Source organism: Alternaria metachromatica, assembly GCF_023757995.1.
Source record: "Alternaria metachromatica strain BMP 0045 chromosome Unknown scaffold_3, whole genome shotgun sequence".
Classification (NCBI taxonomy): Eukaryota; Fungi; Ascomycota; class Dothideomycetes; order Pleosporales; family Pleosporaceae; genus Alternaria; species Alternaria metachromatica.
In genome coordinates, this window is record NW_026055494.1 from 1,496,119 (window position 1) to 1,514,148 (window position 18,030).

An 18,030-nucleotide genomic window follows, 5' to 3' on the forward strand; every position below is an offset into this window, starting at 1 on the left:
GGACCCTGAAGAAGGAGGCAGCCCAAAGAAGCTGCAGTCGACACAACGAGGAGCTGCGCGGCGACCGTCGTGTGCCTGCTGTATGCGTGATAATGATGAGCAAAACGGCAGAGAAAGGCAGCTGCAGCCCGCACAGTGAATGACGGCAGTCACCCCACGATGATGGGCGCGAGGAGGCTGGCCGCTTTGGTCGCTAGCGCAACCAAGGAAAGAGCCCAATTCCATGGATGTTGCAATGGCGCCGACATCAGCGCTACGCTGACCTTGAAGCCATCCTTTCCCTCTGCCTGTGCATATTCCCCTCTGCGCTTCCCGTCCGCGCATTTCTTCCCTGCGGCTGCTCCAGGCCCTGCTGCGACAGCGTACAGCCGCTGACCACGTAACACCACCCCGCAACCGCCAAACGCTCCAAGCCCGTCACCCCGAGTCCCGTACGGCCACAACAAGCGCGCTCCCCTCGAGCCCACGCCTCTTGCACCCACGACTCCAGCGCTGCGCCGCAGTCACCGTCCGCCGTAGCTCCATCCTCTCCATCAGCGGGCGCGTATCCTCGGCATGCAATACCGGCAGTGAGGACTGATTGGCGTCTCTATCCGCGACACCGTCGCTCTACACCCTTAGCCCTCGCTGCTCCCGGTTGCCATGGAACCGCAGTGGACTGCCTACTCGGAGGCACCGGGTAATCGCTACTCGCACAGCATGGCCCCGTCTCCGCACGCCTCGCGGGACGCCAGCGTGTCTTCGCAGGTCAAGCCGGACCCCTACGCAACGCCGTCACGACAGAATTCAATGCCTTTGCAATCGCCTGGCGGCACGGCTAGCCGAGGCCCCGAGTACAACGACGGCGATGGCGATGTTCCCATGGAGGATGCATACAAGCCGCGGCTGAACATGGCGCGCCCTACGCAACAGCAGAGGCAATCGCAGCAGTTCCTCCAGCAAGAGGAGAGTGCCGCCGCCCGCAGATACTCGCCCATGAACCTTTCACCTACCTCGCCCTACTCGGGCGGTGCACAGCAGGGCGGACAGAACTACACCAGCTTTACCCCTCAGGCCCAAGCGCAGACGCAAGCCAGCCGGCAGAGCCCGACGCGCAACAATCCCTATATGTCGCCGCCCAACAACTACTATTCTCCGCCATGTAGGTTCAGCCTGTGCTTGGATGTTCACATGCCTTGGCCCCCAGTACTGACAGTCTCGCTTTAGCCTCCCGACCGCATGCCCCTCAACTGCCGCCTCTACAGTCCAACATGAGTCCCGAGAGTTTCTACCCGCAATCTGCGACGGCGCAATTGAACGCGGTATACAACAGAGACGCTCGATCGCCGCGCGCCTCCTCCAGCTCAAACCCCCCACAGCTGCCTCCGCCAGGCCGAGGGCCAGTACCAAGATTCGAAAAGTGTGTCAACACTGCCGATTTGCAACCTAAGATCAATGCCCAGCCGCCCTTTCGTCGCGCAAATCCTGAGGGCGGCTTTATTAGCGTAAGTCGAACAGTGTGGGCGACAGCTTCCATACTAACAGAACGTCTAGCCCCTACAAGCGCTCACTGCCCACTTGCCCATGACCTACAAGCTGTGCAACGGCGGCTTCAACTACCAATCGTCGCGCAACCCTCGCCGAGTCCTCACGAAGCCGAGCAAGGGCGTCAAGAACGACGGATACGACAACGAGGATAGCGATTACATACTCTACGTAAACGACATTCTTGGGTCAGAGGAATCAGGGCACAAGAACCGCTATCTGATTCTAGATGTGCTAGGTCAGGGTACCTTTGGGCAGGTCGTCAAGTGCCAGAACTTGAAGACACAGGAGGTTGTTGCGGTCAAGGTTATCAAGAACCGGACAGCATACTTCAACCAGAGTATGATGGAAGTGTCGGTGCTTGATTTGGTCAGTATTCACCTACAAAGACGCAGGACGGCTCTAACACGGCGCAGTTGAACAAGCAAATGGACAAGAACGATGATCATCACCTTCTGCGGCTGAAAGACACCTTCATCCACAGGCAACATCTGTGTCTGGTCTTCGAGTTGCTCAGCGTCAACTTGTACGAGCTGATCAAACAAAATCAGTTCCGTGGACTGTCCACAACCCTGGTGCGCGTGTTCGCACAGCAGCTGATCAATGGTCTCGCATTGCTTGGAAAGGCAAAGCTGATACATTGCGACTTGAAGCCCGAGAACATCCTGTTGAAGAAGTACGTAACATGTCTGACATTTGCGCGCGTCCACTGACCTGTTGCTAGCCTCGAGAGCCCAATCATCAAAATCATCGATTTCGGTTCCGCATGCGACGAACGCCAGACCGTGTACACGTACATCCAATCGCGATTCTACCGATCACCCGAAGTTCTGCTTGGTCTGCCGTATTCAGCAGCGATCGACATGTGGTCATTGGGTTGCATTGTTGTCGAGTTATTCCTTGGTCTGCCTCTGTTCCCAGGCTCGTCTGAGTACAACCAAGTGTCAAGGATAACGGAGATGCTGGGGCTACCACCGCATTGGATGCTCGAAATGGGCAAGCAATCAGGAGAGTTCTACGAGAAGTCGCAGGATGAGTATGGTCGCAAGCAATATCGGCTGAAGTCAATGGAGCAGTACTCACGGGAACATGGCACGAAGGAGCAGCCCAGCAAGAAGTACTTCTCTGCCACAACCCTGCCCGACATAATTAAGAATTATCCCATGCCGCGGAAGAACATGAAGCCAAACGAGATCGAGCGAGGTAAGCAGGCCAACAGACTGTGTCACCTTCACGGCTAACATCTCATAGAAATGGCCAACCGAGCGGCCTTTATCGACTTTGCACAGGGACTGCTGAATCTCAACCCACTAGAACGTTGGACCCCTGCGCAGGCCAAGTTACATCCGTTCATAACCCAGGCCAAGTTCACTGGTCCATTCGTACCTCCCATGACTCTCAAGTCTGGCTCAAGCAGGTCGCCTGCCCCCGGTGTTCAGGAACAGCAACGATACGAGGGCATGAGCAGACAGCGACAGCAGCAGCAACAACAGGCCGTCGCGCAACAGCAACAAGCGCAAGCAGCCCAGCATGCTGCGTATGCGAACATGCAGATGAACCAATATGCCGCTGCACAAAGCCCGCAGGCTCAGCAAAACCCCTACAACATGTACGGCCCGAACCACCAGGGTGCTCCTCCACCATATCCTGCACAGACAGCACAATACGGTCAGCCGATGAATATGATGCAGCCACAGCAGCCACGGCAATACAACCAGCCCCAGAACCTGTATGCCCAAGCTACTACCCGCGCTGGGCGGCAGCGAGCAACGACGATGGATCAACAGCAGTCGGGACAATCCGGTATCCCCCCTGCCCTTCAGAGGGTCATGAGCCACCTCGATCCCAACGCGCCTGTTCGTCTGCAACCATCACCGGCATACTACCCACCGCCACCTGATGGTGCCCCTGAAAGCGCGAGCAGCGCCGCCAGGAGAAGGGGGTCAAGGGCAGGCAATTCAAACCGCAACCAGAACTTTGTGCGAAACTTGGAAGACCGGACGCTTGAAGAAGGTTTTATGGGTCAGAATCATTGGCAGTGACGGGATGGCTTCGACGAGTAGTTCTCATATTACGAAAACAACCCTCTGCACCACGTAGAGTTGCGACGGTGGATGAGTCGCGGCGTTCTGAGTTCTCCTTGATGCACGTTTCCCTCGGAGTGCTTCCGTCAGTATCGTTGCCCAAGACTGAGATAGGGAACATGTCGCTATCGACAGGTGGAGCAGGACTCGGATGACCGCGCAGGCCGCACATGTTCCCCACGATCTGCTCAAATTGTACCACGCTCTGACGATGCACAGCGCCCTCAACTGGCTTCTGACAGGCTCTCTGCTGGGCCAGATTGATGACTCACGGCCTGCACTGGGAGTCACTGAACGAGAGAAGCTGGGTCTTGATTGAATGGTACACAACGGGGCGGACCAGATGCATGTTCAACAGCTTGGCTGGGGTCGCTAGATGTCGAGCCATGACTCGAACGTCCTCAGCAGTCGGGGAAGCGGTGGATGGCAGCACATGTACTTTTATTAGCATTCTCATAAACCTGTTTGGCTGTGTCCAGTGTATACTTTCAGCTGCGATGCTCGTGATGGGGTTGGAGGATGAATGAGCTCGGTGTAGGCTGACTGTGCTATTGAATAACTAGTAGTGAACGCAAGCAATGAATGTCGAATACCAACGCTTTAGACGTGGTGCAAACTTCCGTGGTTAATGACTGCCCTAGCGTATGGTGGTGAAGGCGTTCGCGTCTGCTTAGGGTTAGGCGCGGGGCACACAGTCATGGCTTGGCGCTGGCTCGAAATTCGGCTCCGGAAAGTTCAACCAAGGCGGCAGTGACTCTGGTCAACCCACACGGCGCCCGCCACACATATTACCCTCGACCCCTCCGGCAAATCCCTACTCTCGAGCACTGCAACCATGGCGTCGCGATTCTTTGCCGCCAGCGACAGCTCCTCGGACGAGTCCAGCGAGGAGGAGCTCTACTCCAACGACGAGGAGTCTGAGCAGGAAGACAGCGACAAGGACTCGGACGAGGAATCCGATGACGACGACTCGTCCGACTCTGGATCCGAAACCGGAGCCAACCGCTTCTTGAAGGACGCCTCGAGCGACAGCGACAGCGACGACGAGGATGTGAACAAGGTGCTGAAGAGTGCCAAGGACAAGCGCTTCGACGAGCTCGAGGCGACCATCCGGCTCATTGAGAACGCGCAGAAGATCAACGACTGGGCTGTCATTTCCGAACGTACGTCCAATCCCGAAGTGGCTCTGGGCATGGCATAGAACACGGTGGCGGGGTACACAAACAGTGCTGACATGCGTTATACAGAGTTCGACAAGCTCATCCGCCAGGTGCCTACTCTGACCAAGCAGAACGATGGCAAGGTCCCCAAGCTGTACATCCAGGCCGTTGCCGACCTCGAGACGGTTGTTCTCGAGACCCACGAGAAGCAGAAGGTCACCCCCAAGAAGATGAACGCTGTCAACGGCCGCGGTTTCAACGCTGTCCGCCAGAAGATCAAGAAGCACAACCGCGACTTTGAAAAGGACATCAACGCCTACCGGGAGAACAAGGAGGACTTTATGCGCGAGGAGGAGGAAGTTGTTCAAGCACCCAAGGAAAAGAAGAAGAAGAACAAGATCCCTCAACTCGGCACCGAGGTCGTTGAGGAGGCCACTGACGACGGCTTCATCACAGTCGGAGCTGGTGGCAAGGCTGTCCTGTACACGGCTGAGGGTATTCTCAAGCACTTGCGCGCCATTGTCGAGCAGCGTGGTCGCAAGAACTCGGACAAGCTGGAGCACATCCGGACACTGGAGAAGTTGTTCGACGTCGCCGTCAATGACTACCAAAAGGTCCGCGTTCTTTTGACCCTCATCTCGACGCGCTTCGATTTGACGTCTGGTACTGCCAGCCACATGCACCAAGATCAGTGGAAGCTGTGAGTACCTTTAGCCTGACATGTTTGCCATTTGCTAACATAACGCAGGGCCGACCAGGAATTCGGAAAGCTCCTTGAGATTCTTGAGAACAGCAACGAGATTGTTGTCATCGAGAACGCCGAGGAGTGGGAGGACGACGAGAAGCTGCCCACCATCACACCCGGCGAGATCTTCCGCATCCCAGGAAGCGTCGTCTCTTTCGTTGAGAGGCTCGACGACGAACTCACCCGCTCGCTGCAGCACATCGACCCACACACTTCCGAGTACATTGAACGGTTGACCGACGAGGCTCTGCTGTACGCTCAGCTGGTGCGCACCCTGGTATACGTTGAGAGCATGAAGAAGAACCCAAGCCTGGAACTTCCACAAGAGCCATTGAACCGCATTGTTATGCGGAGATTGGAACACGTCTACTTCAAGGTAAGAAACACGCCGTTTTCTGCTTTCTATGCTAACGTCCATAGCCCTCCCAAGTTATCACTATCCTCGAGAACAACGTCTGGAAGGCGATCCCGGAGAGCCTTGACTCCGAGATCACCCCCCGCGCCATCTCCAACGACACCGCCTCCCTCGTACAAACTCTTTGCACATACCTCTTCCAGAACAGTGAGGGCATCATCCGCGCTCGCGCCATGTTGTGCCAGATCTACTTCCTGTCTCTGCACGACCAGTACTACAAGGCTCGCGACATGATGCTCATGTCGCATTTGCAAGAGACCATTAGCAACTTTGACGTCAACACACAGATTCTCTTCAACCGCGCGCTGGTCCAAGTCGGTCTCTGCGCGTTCCGTGCCGGTCTCGTCTACGAGGCACAAACCTCGCTGCAGGAGATCTGCGGTAGCAACAGGCAGAAGGAGCTGCTTGCACAAGGTCTGCAGATGCAGCGATACTCCCAGATCTCGCCCGAGCAAGAGCGTCTCGAGCGTCAACGGCAACTTCCTTTCCACATGCACATCAACCTTGAGCTGCTAGAGTGCGTCTACCTGACCTGCTCCATGTTGCTCGAGATTCCTCTTCTCGCACAGCTCGGCTCCTCGCCCGACCTGAGGAAGCGAGTCATCAGCAAGACCTACCGCCGTCTCTTAGAGTACCATGAGCGCCAGATCTTCACTGGTCCTCCTGAGAACACGCGTGATCACGTCATGCAGGCGTCCAAGGCACTGTCTGCTGGTGAATGGAAGAAGGCAGCGGAGTTCATCAACTCGATCAAGATCTGGGAGCTCATGGCCGACTCGGAGAAGATTAAGGAGATGCTTTCCTCGCAAATCCAGGAAGAGGGTCTCCGGACATATCTCTTCACATACGCACCTTTCTACGACACGCTCTCCATCACCACACTGGCGGGTATGTTCGAGCTGTCGGAGCGCAAGGTCTCCGCAGTCGTCTCCAAGATGATTTCACACGAGGAGCTCGCTGCCGCTCTCGACCAAGTCAACTCCGCCATCATCTTCAGGAAGGGTGTTGAGCTGTCAAGACTACAGACCCTCGCGCTCAGCCTGTCAGACAAGGCATCCGGTCTCATCGAGTCGAACGAGAAGACATTGGAGCAACGCACACAAGGAACCGCCAACGCCTTTGAGAGGCAAGGTGGACGTGGCGGTCGTGGTGGCCGAGGAGGCGGCCGTGGTGGTGGTGGTCGTGGCGGAGGTGGACCACGGGGCGGAAGGAATCAACAGTTCACTGGCGGTGCTTTGGGACGTGCGATCCAGGCTTAGACGTAGATACCTCGTCTTCTAGGAGGCAACGTAGGGTCATGGGCGGCGAATACGGTTTTGTCGGACTACACCTTTGGTAGCTCCGTGGTAATGCGAATGCTTTTCAGCTAGATCATGAGAGCGAATGCAGGAATGAAAAGTACGCAAAAAGCACATCATGTTCGTGGCCGCGTAGTTTTGACTACCTTGGTTGTTGATGGATGTGTGAATAAAATGTATATGATCGCAATTCAGACAGTTTCCAACAGACTTTGATGTGACTTTGTGTAGCATCCATTCTTCGAGTTCGTTGAAGTGCCTAAATAAAAAGCGACGAAGTGGAAATTCGCCTTGGTACAGTTGTGCTCCATTGGGTGTGTTGAGTAGTGTGCAGAAACGCACGTCGATCAAAATGGCTTCGCATAGCGAATTAGATACTCCGGAGGGAGTAAAGTGAGGCGATAATGTGACAAGGAGTCTTTCGTATCTTCTGCGAAAGTGTTCAAAGCATGCGACAATATGTCAACTCTCGGGCTTTACGTGCTGTGTGTATCTTAGCCCGTTTATCTTGAGTTTAAAAGCAGCTAATAGATAACCCTACACGCTGCTTCTTGCGTCTCTGAAATGAGTTGATATGGTAAAGGTAGCGTCGTTGAGCAGCACTATCCGCCTCTCTCTTTGGGCGGTATATCTTGCGAGCAAAAATTGTCTAATTAACTAAGAATAATAAAAAGCTGGACACTCGAATAGAGGTATTCTAGGTGCTGGACGTCTGCAGGGGCAAAAAGAGATGGACGGGCGGGTGATCTACCGACTTTGTTAGCAACTGGGCTCGAACTCATTCAATTCACTGTCTTACCGAAACCCGGACCTTCCGCAATTGTTGTCAGGTCTTCTGCACTAGGACTAGCGCGAAAATCCGATGCAAAGCGGACCTTTTTACGGTCAGTTTTAGGCATATAAGAGTGTACAGGGTGGTTACTAACGCTCTACCACTGAGCCACACGCCCTGGAGTCTTGAAGACTGGTGTTGATGGAGATTTGTGAAATTAGAGCGTATCCAATGTTGGGTGAAAGCGGGGATGAGCCCCTCACCTTAGGATAGACCAACCAAACGAACAACTCCTCTTCTAACCGGTAGCCCAAAGGTGGGGCTGTTGGAATGGGGAAACCGAATGGTATCCGATTGTTGGCCGAACCATGTTTATACACAGTCGATCTAGTCAATAGAGATCTTGAACGTTGAAGGACGACGCGATAGCACCTTTCAAAAGACATGGAATGATCTATTGCGGATAAAGGAATAGATTTTATATGACTTTAGAAGTTTATATCGCTTCGATCTTGTTAACCTTTGCTCTCATTCGAATGTAGACCACAGCTCACCTTTTGACTTCTATCCCGTCAAGAGGACATCCCAGGAAACTCTGATAGACAATATCATTGCGCGTAATGTCTACACTGCGAAATTCGTCGTCGTCGTCGTTCCATCACACGTGCCAGGGGAAACGACGGAGTTACCGGCCCGCCAAGACCCTGTCGATCCATCGCAGACACGCGACTTGAGAACACGAGACGAAACCACATGGCAGCCGCACCCCTCCACATCGGTGAACCATGAAGCTACGAATAGCCTCTGTATGGCACACCCTCGCCGTTCTGCTTCTGCTGGGCGGAGCAGCCCAGGCTTCATTGGGTGACAGACTGCCCGATTTCAAGGACTGTGTTCAGGTACGTGTAGTCGGAGTTGCGCTTTGGCTGGAGACATGAGCAAAGAGAATGCGCCTGCACCGACTTGAGACATATAACTAACTGCTCATCTACAGGTGTGTAAAGAAGCCAATTGCGGTCCAGATGGCACGTCAATACGTATGCCCACCCCATTCACCCTCCTCCACGCCTACTCACACGCGCAGCCTTCCACCGCCGCCTGCTCCTCTGGGACTGTCCCTCAGAATGCGACTACACGTGTCAGCACATCATAACCACCCAACGCCTCGCGCGCGACCCTCCCTACATGCAGCCCATCTACCAATTCCATGGCAAATGGCCCTTCTACCGCTTCATGGGCATGCAAGAGCCGTTTAGCGTCATCTTCTCCCTCTTCAACTACCTCGCGCACGACTGGGGCATGTCGCAGCTCCGCGACAAGATACCCGCGTCGTACCCGCTGCGGAAATACTACTTGTGGTTTGGCTACGTGGGCCTGGCGAGCTGGACGTTCAGCATGATATTCCACACCAGAGACTTTGGGGTCACGGAGAAGCTGGACTACTTCGCTGCGGGCGCGAATGTTCTGTACGGGCTGTACTATGCGCCCATCAGAGTGTTCCGACTCGACAGGAAGGAGCCGAGGAAACAGAGCTTGCTGAGGCTCTGGACAGGACTGTGTATTACGTTGTATACGTTGCATGTCTTGTACCTCTCGCTCTGGTCCTGGGATTACACGTACAACATGGCTGCCAATGTCGCTGTTGGTATCGTGTCCAACCTGCTTTGGAGCGGCTTCAGTTACGTTCAGTATCAGAAGATTGGGAGGACTTGGGCTGTCTGGCCTGGTCTGTGTGTTGCCTGGATCATCTTGGCTATGAGCCTGGAGCTGTTGGACTTCCCGCCTTGGATGGGCATGGTGGATGCGCACAGCCTGTGGCATCTGGGTACGGTTTTGCCGACCGTTTTGTGGTACAAGTGAGTTGATCACATATGTCAACGTCTTTTCGATAATATGGGCTAACGGCTTTCCAGCTTCCTCATCAGAGACGCTCAGGAAGACATTGCAGGTACGCGCCTCAAGGATTGATGGACGCGCTCGCTTCCCGACGAGACCACCATCCGCCCGCTGTCAATGGCTCCGTCGCTTACCATACTCGTTTCCAGGAAAACTGCCTACTGCTGGTTATAACGCTGGTGCTTGGAAGGACAAGAGCTAGTTTCACCCTTGACAGTCGCAACGAGGGTGTTCAGACAGGCCACAACAATACAAATACCGCGTCCTTCTGTGGGCTCACATTGCTGTGTACATGGATAATGGAAACGACTTGCATAATAGGACGGCATTTCCAAAGGGGAAACTCCAGAGACCACGGACGCTCTGTCGTGAAGCTCGTAAAATCATGACATAGAATATTTGTACCCGCCGTTACGCCAGCGCAAACGCCCAGGACTAGCCGTCGCGGTGACTGCGAAAATGACAAGCCCAGTAATCTGACATGAAGCGAAAGTCATCAATCCTGCTCTCCCACTCCATACCTATTCATCGGGAATCTGCAAGGGTCCCTGATTCCACTCACCGCCTTCCAATCCTAGGATGTATTAGCAAGACTGCAGCATTGAATCAGGAGGCAAGCCCAGCATACCTCGCGTGAACGCCGTAATATCATCGCCTTCCGTCTGATAAAAGACATACAGGCTGTCCCACACCGTCTCCTCCCCACGCTTCTCAGCAAATGCAGTGACAGTGAGATGTGTACCCCCAAGCCCAAGCACTGGGCCAGCGGGATTAGTAATAGCAAACGTCTCGTTTGCGAAGAACGTCGTATTCTCGGCTTGGTACGTAACGTTATATCCTCTGATACTTCGATCCGCCATTTGTGCGTAAAAGTATGTTGTGTAGCCCAGCGACGTGATGGGATACACGTCCTGTATGGTGCCCATGGTGGCGTTTTGCCACGAGTTGATGGGATGGATTTCTGTGGACGTGAGGTTTTCATTCGTGTCTTTCCACCAGAACTCGACGTCGTTGTCCTTGTTGTTTAGCATGGCGTAGGATGTCGAGCCGGCGCCCCAGCTGTAGCAGCCGACGCCACCGTGGCCATTGAAACCGGACCATTTATCGGTCGCGATCCACGTTTCCTCCGCTTGGCCACTGTACCAAGCATATTGCTGAAACGTCGATTCGTCGATGGCGTACCAGATGTTCTGTTTTAATGATGATGGTGTCAGCGTATCTACTCAAGGCACTCTACAAACATGGAACTTACCATGCCCTTTCGTCCTGTAAATGGGACTGTGTTATTTAGACCAGAAGCGGTGGGGAATTCTGTAAAGTCAGTGTCACCATAGAAGTCACCCTTCCAGCACGCCTGCAGCCCAGTGGTCGGCGAGTCGAATGCTTTGAGGTTGAGGTCGCTGAGTGGTCCGGGCTCCCAGATGTCGGTGACGTTGGTTTGCGTCAGTTGCTTGACTGTGTTGTTCTTGTCAATGTAGAAGATGTGGAACTACTCGTAGTTAGTACATCTACTCGAGAAGAAGACTAAGAAGGGGTCAAAGTCAGTTTCAGAGTACTCACAAATTGGGTTTCATTGATGGCAAACGCGACCGCGGATATGGGCGATGCGTCCTTTGCATCACTGGCCACAGTCTGAGCTTTGGTTCCACCGATCCATTGCCTGTCTGTGGTGTATTGCATGAACCGGATGTCGCCTGTATGATGCTGGAAGTAGAGCGTGAAGATTCGTCGTTGGCCTTTATTCCACGACTCTCCAGCTAGAGCGATACCAGTGCCGTCTGGGAGGAAGTAGATACAAGGTTAGTGTGCATTTCACATTCACCTTACAGATATGTACTCACTGAATACACCCTTTTTCGACATATACTCGGCGTTGAGAGAACCGCCGATGCATGATTCTGGGTTATCGCGACAGAAAGGATGAACAATGTCCTTATGTCTGCGTTGCGTTAGAGTAAGGAGTGCATGAAGAAGTACACTTGTTGAAACTTACGACTCCTTCTTCCTTAGACCCAAACCCAGACCGAGTCCCAAGCCAAGACCGATGAGTGCAAGAACACCGAGACCAATGAGGATGAAGAAAGTGCGCTTCTTCATGCCACATCTTCGATCGTCTTTTGGTGGCACTGGAGGGGCAGGTTCATGATAACTCTCATACGAGTCGACATGCTCTTTGAAACCGTAGGGCCGGATGTTTGGAGACGTGATGGTAGTGCCTCCATGCGATGAAGGTGACATTGGTCGGCCTCCATGAGGGTAGTGACTGAACTGGCCGGGCACTCTGCACATTCGTGGATGAAGTCAGTGTGTGTATCACAAGTAGTTAGTACAGGGCACATACACTTGAGGTCCGGAGAAGTCTGGAGTAGGCGTGCCTATTGGGTCGAGTGTGCTATACGGAGTCTCTTTCTCTGTCGAATACCTGCTATAGCGTAAGATTATGGGCCAAGAAGCGGCCGTGCGGTGTGATGATTACATTGGAAAAGACAATGGGAGAGATCAGACTTACCCTTCTTTGTATGCCTCATAGTTCTGCGGCTGTGGAGACTGGTGGTACTCTTGTTCATATGGTAGTGGGGGTGAGACTGCTGGCGAGGTGTTCGAGTTGGAGTAGGGTCGTGAAGAACCATCGACTGGGTATATCTGATTGTGTTCCTGGAAGTGCGAAGGTGGGCTCCACTGGCTATCGGCATAGCTTCGGGGACTGCTCATGTCCTCGCGATATTCTTCACGTCGATCCATTTTGCCTGATAGAAGGTACTGGGTATGAAGGGTGGATCGGAATCTTGACGGAACAGCGAGTTCACTAGCTTTGAGCCTGCCCGGGTGGGCAAGAGACATGCTCCAAATGCGGCTGCGCCTCTAGAAAATGCAAGAGAAGTGCTGACGGGTAAAGACAGGGTAGCATGCATACCTGAGCGCGCCTGAGTGCTTCTAGGTTTGTGGATCATCCGGACATAGGTTAGGGCATGTCTACCGCACAACAGTAAGCACAGCAGTTAGCAGTTAGCATGTACCTAGTCATGACAAGGACCAATTGGGGTTCGTGAGGCTTGCTGTCAGCACCACCGCATTCAGAATTCATTCAGCGAACACATTATCATTCGTTGAATGCTAGTTATGGTTCGATCGCGCGCATAGTGATGCCAATGGAGCCGAACATTTGATTCTCTTCAGCTGCTGAATGTCTACCGTAAGCACTCCATAGCCCAAAAGATTCAACAAGAAAACAGTTGTACAGTACTGCTCTCACGACAGATCTGTATCGCAAGATATATGCGTCCGTCTGCTTCGATTGCGAGAATATAACCTTCTCGTCGGAGATGCAGCTTTGTGGCTTTCGGTAGCAGCCAAAGTTCAGCCCTGGGCTAGGGTCGGGCTGAAAGCAGAACTAATATTAGGTTCGTGATCTGCTGGGTCCATTCATGCATAATACCATCTCGCTTGCCCCGGAAAAGCCGAGAATATGTCAGCTGGAGGAGACAAAATCGTACGTTCGTTATACAGGTGTGGTGGGTCAGACGGCGAGGTCTTCCTCTAGATTGCAGCGTCGTGCGGGAGCGTCCGGCAACCCCGCAACTCAACCTCCATAACCTGGTGTCGCATTGTAGCAGTGGGTAGAGGAGTATGCACTCAACCGATGTGCGACGCTATGAATCTCACCGAGGAAGCCAATATGCGAAGGCCCAATTACTAATATGAAGGCCGCTGTGACTGGTTGGGTAGGTGTACGTACCCAGATACACAACGTTGCGGCTGTTCGGAAAGTCCGCACTGCGCGTTCGAACCATATTTCGGGCTGAGCTCATCGTGGTAGGTTTGAGTACCACGAGGTGTGGTGACTCAATGGTAGACCTGGCTCACCGGTTGGTGCACAACATGTGTGATTTGATCGTCTGGTGGAGAGCCGACCTGGCGATGCTCACCCTGTCAACTTGGATGCTATCAGCAACGTACGACATTATTTGCGCACCAAAGCGGATACAATAAGAAATGTGGGACATAAGAGCAGTTACAGGAGGAGCGAGGCTCCAACATTACGCTGTGTCTCTATCCGGATGTTTTTCTGTAGCCTCATTAAGGGCATCATGTATCCGAGCGTGCTTCTGAAAGTCGCCGACGACTATGAAGCCGGAGACTTATTGCAAACCAGTGCAAATCCAATGGGGTCCTCATGGAGCAATCAGTGGAATATGACCTGTATAAGTACGCTTCGCAGAGCACACAGCAAGGCGCAGCATCACGTTGTGACGCGAGACCTTTGAGCAATATGTCAGCTCCACACCACGAGAAAGACACAGGGTGAGTTGTACCATCCGCAGACGCTGCAGTAATGCATCAGCTAAAAGCGTGTCAGGCAGGTGTCAGACTGGTTTGAAGAGCGCCCAATAAACAAGGCCAGCCGTCAACAGATTGCTCGTGTACTTGTCGATAGGATCGCTTTAGTAGGCATCGACTGGGCTAAGCCTCCGGGTGGCACAGAAACGGGCAAGGCAGTGCACATGCTGGACTATGCGTGCGGGCCCGGGTTCATGGTAAGTTCTAGCTGTACGAAGTGCATGTGAGACATATACTGACTTCGTACCTCCCTGCAGAGCAAAGTTCGTACACTTGCGTACAATACGCAGGTCCCTCGCTGATTGTAAATCAGATATTCGGACCATACGTATCTTCCATACACGCAGTTGATGTATCTCGTACCATGATTGAGAAGTATATCAACAACATAGACACATTCGGCCTTGGACGCGAAAATATTGCAGGCACGGTCGGCAACTTGCTGTCAGACCCGACCGAGCCTTCTTCGCTCGACAGCGAAGAGTATAGCAATTTCGACCTCATCACAGTCGGCGCAGCTTTGCACCATTTTCCCTCTGCAAAGGACGCTCTCTGGATCTTAGGGCAGAGGCTGAAGCCCGGAGGTGTCCTTCTCGTTCAGGATCTGTACAGCTACGTTGTAAGCGAAGCTGTGCAAGAGACAGGCAAAGCGAAACATACGCAACAGAAGGAAAGTGACATGGCATCGATGATGCGGGAGGCTGGGTTGGTCGGTTTCCGCTTTGAGGTGCTGCAGGGAAACTTCGAGATTGAGCTACCAAGCGAGGAGGTGGGCCAGATTCAGTGCTTCATAGCGAGGGCTGCGAGGCCGCTGAGTTAGACCTAGGAATATTTGATACCATAGGCGTTGTTGCAGTAGTTTTGTATGCGAATCCCATACCTAGGTAGTTATGTCTTGTCTGGTGATGAAGCTATTCGTGAGTCTGAGGTGGTGTGGCGTATGTGTGGCTGAGGAGCTCAGCGACAGGATGATGCGCTAATCTGCACTAGCGCGAACCAAATGAGTCAGGGGGTCATGACGAAACGCCCGCACCGTCCATTCGATAGTGTCGAGCCCAGCCCACGAAAGCTGACCCTTTCACACCCACACGCCCCTACGCCCCTACCCACACTGAAGACGCGATATTACTCGCGATCGACAGTGAAGCCCAGCAGAGAGCCGCCTCACAAGTCATCCATAGCAGACGCGTCTGCCCCGCCTTCTTCTTCACAGCAGCCGCCCTCCCCCACATCCGCACCCGACGCCGGCCCAAGTCGACGGCAACCCCCGCGCGACACATCGCGAAATTTCCACTCCACCCAGCAAAGCGACAGGAATGGATTATATCTGCCCGAGAATCATGGCTTTTTTCTGGTACTCCAATCTCCCCAAGATCGCGAAGTTGGGCGACGACGTCCGCACTGGTCACCGCGTCTGAGCGCGACACTGCCACTCCGAACATCTCTATACACCTATAGCCTCCTGGCGTAGACGTCAGAATTTGAGGGAGCGTTTCAAGCGGAAACGCAGCGACAGTCGCGCTCACAAGTTGCGACTTGTGACAAAGGACGTCCAACCGATCCGAAACAATCTTCGCCTCCACCCTTCACAGCGCGCGCACAAACATCACGACCGTGCTTGCAGCAGTGAACGAACAGAGGCTCGCCCAAAAGACATCTGCGCAACCGAGAGTTTCCCTGGTACCAGCGGTCACATTCCCCGCAAACGAACCGCTCAACCGTGGTAGTGCTGCACCCGTGACTTTCCTCAGGGACCACCTGGACACGCACTACATCTGTCGGACGAGACTGTGAACACTCCTAGCATACACAGCAACAGCACTCAATCTCCATCGCCCCGCGACACGTCTACGACACCACAAGTCCTGCTCTCTACCTGCAGGTCACGGACCTGCCCTTACCACGCAATCCACGACGCCATCATGGCTTGCACCAAGATACCCGCGAGCGTCATCATGCCGCCCCGCGAGCTGAAACAGTATAAGCGATGGCAATGTCTGCACACGAATACTAGGCCAGCTGAGCAAGGCTACATCCCCACAGCACGCGAATACGAAGACTTCCACCAGTGGTTGAAACGACAAGACTCTGGATACTTCTCAGACCCATTTGACGACATCTCCGGTCACATTACCCACGGACGTTCTGCGGAGACGTCATCCTCCTTCGAATCGCCAGTCGCATCGATATGTCAGCATCCTATGCACCCTGTAGCAGCCGGCCAGCTACAATCACGATGTCCCGTCTGTATCATCGACCTGCACATCAGATACATGAATGTATTGTCAGAGGCTCTCGAAAGCGCAGGCGGTTGCGCGCCATCTTGTACACTCACCAGCTCAGAACACCAACACACCGTTTACAGCGCCTGGTGCAAGGGGAAGATCGGCACACTTAAGGAGCTATCGAGACTTGAGCTCATGGCCGAAGAAGAAGCTTCATGGTCTGCGCAGCATCCAGAGGTCGCGCACGAAGACGTGCGAACCGCAGCGAAGGCCGTGGAGCTATACTGGTCAGAGACTACGGGTTGCTTAGAAAAGCGACCTCGATCGAACAAACAGACTGCAGTTGTCTTTGCTCCGGACACCGATTTTGAGCCCGGACGACCCAATCCGTACTTCCATAGGCGATCGCTGCGTTACGAGCCTGGGAAACACACAGTTGTTGAGGAAGGGGAACAAGAAGATGATGTCTCAGAGGATTCGGAAGACTACTCTCACGGAAAGATACATCATGTCGGCTCAACAGACGAGTCAAGCAACATTACTTCGCGGTCTGAGGCGGAGGAGTCACATGCCGTCCTTGACTCAACCTGCGAGATCGAGGAGGATGATGGAGACAGTGACTGGGAAGATGTTGACTCTGACGAGGACAACTCTGACTGCGAAAGCGAATTCAGTGACAGTGACTGCGCATACTTCGAGATTGAGGAAGAAGCGAGCTTCATCGTCTTTGGCGACGACTGAGCTGATCCACAGCGATCTACCTCATACACTCATCGCTACGCGGCCACCCAAAGACAGCCTCACACGAAGCGATCGCTACGAATCATGTACATATACCCAAGATAAGAAGTAGAGGCACGAAGGACTGTGTCTGGGGAGGAGGATAGAGAGGCAAAGCATACAAACAGGTCTCCAACAAAGGCTGGCAGATGTCGCGCGGCGCGGACGTGAAGAGAAGCAGCGGACTTGATAGCACACATGTGAGTAATCGGAAAGACACTCATCTATCGTCAATGACAATAATTCATTATTCTGACACGCCTGATCCATTTCTATGACTCTTTTTTCTTCATCCTCAAAGCATCATTGCAAGCCATTCCCACGCATCCCTTCATCGTGGCGCTGCCCTTCGCGCATCATTGCCAAAAGATACCATGTCCTGGAACTGGCTTCCTAGCTTCTTCAGCTCAGCCTCAATTCAAGAGCACGCCGATGCACTTGGATACGTTTTCCACTCTGAAGGTTACTACGAATCAGCCTACACAGCATGGAAAGGCGCCTTCAGGCATCGTAATACACCTTCCAACGTCTATGATGCCGAGTGGTGCCATAACCTTGAACTTCTCGGTCTAAAGCTTCACACGCTTGACCGACCTGAGGAAGCTTTGAAGCGCCTCAACGAAGCGCTCACCTACAAAGAAAGCACACTCTCCCACGACGATATTAAGGTGTGCGATACCCTTGTCAGGATCGCGAGAGCGCTGGTCGCTCAACACAAGTATAAAGACGCAGAAACGTCTTTCCGGCGAGCACTGGACGGATACACACGCTTTCTCCCTGGGGGTCGTACCGA

The 18,030-nt window shown here is 53.5% G+C and overlaps 6 protein-coding genes across 6 annotated transcripts; 5 read left to right on the forward strand and 1 right to left on the reverse strand.

Moving 5' to 3' along the window:
- Positions 1-642: 642 nt before the first annotated feature.
- On the forward strand, positions 643-3,566 carry J4E83_002150 (uncharacterized protein; the record flags this gene model as incomplete). Its single annotated transcript, XM_049329100.1, has 6 exons — positions 643-1,141; positions 1,207-1,484; positions 1,534-1,893; positions 1,941-2,200; positions 2,249-2,727; positions 2,776-3,566. The coding sequence occupies 6 exons, from the start codon at positions 643-645 to the stop codon at positions 3,564-3,566; spliced, it is 2,667 nt and encodes an 888-aa protein (XP_049192072.1).
- An 877-nt stretch (positions 3,567-4,443) lies between these two features.
- NIP1 (Translation initiation factor 3 subunit c) lies at positions 4,444-7,187 on the forward strand (the record flags this gene model as incomplete). The annotated part of the gene is made up of 4 exons (XM_049329101.1): positions 4,444-4,771; positions 4,856-5,468; positions 5,517-5,889; positions 5,934-7,187. 4 exons carry the CDS (start codon positions 4,444-4,446, stop codon positions 7,185-7,187), a joined length of 2,568 nt encoding a protein of 855 aa, XP_049192073.1.
- A 1,596-nt stretch (positions 7,188-8,783) lies between these two features.
- J4E83_002152 (uncharacterized protein) lies at positions 8,784-9,858 on the forward strand (the record flags this gene model as incomplete). Its single annotated transcript, XM_049329102.1, has 3 exons — positions 8,784-8,897; positions 8,993-9,035; positions 9,083-9,858. The coding sequence occupies 3 exons, from the start codon at positions 8,784-8,786 to the stop codon at positions 9,856-9,858; spliced, it is 933 nt and encodes a 310-aa protein (XP_049192074.1).
- Positions 9,859-10,415: 557 nt separating this feature from the next.
- On the reverse strand, positions 10,416-12,636 carry J4E83_002153 (uncharacterized protein; the record flags this gene model as incomplete). The annotated part of the gene is made up of 8 exons (XM_049329103.1): positions 10,416-10,468; positions 10,523-11,084; positions 11,147-11,383; positions 11,455-11,672; positions 11,736-11,833; positions 11,888-12,175; positions 12,236-12,316; positions 12,404-12,636. The coding sequence occupies 8 exons, from the start codon at positions 12,634-12,636 to the stop codon at positions 10,416-10,418; spliced, it is 1,770 nt and encodes a 589-aa protein (XP_049192075.1).
- A 1,770-nt stretch (positions 12,637-14,406) lies between these two features.
- Positions 14,407-15,052, forward strand: J4E83_002154 (uncharacterized protein; the record flags this gene model as incomplete). Its single annotated transcript, XM_049329104.1, has 2 exons — positions 14,407-14,410; positions 14,523-15,052. 2 exons carry the CDS (start codon positions 14,407-14,409, stop codon positions 15,050-15,052), a joined length of 534 nt encoding a protein of 177 aa, XP_049192076.1.
- Positions 15,053-16,154: 1,102 nt separating this feature from the next.
- J4E83_002155 (uncharacterized protein) lies at positions 16,155-17,198 on the forward strand (the record flags this gene model as incomplete). The annotated part of the gene is made up of 1 exon (XM_049329105.1): positions 16,155-17,198. One exon carries the CDS (start codon positions 16,155-16,157, stop codon positions 17,196-17,198), a length of 1,044 nt encoding a protein of 347 aa, XP_049192077.1.
- Positions 17,199-18,030: the final 832 nt, after the last annotated feature.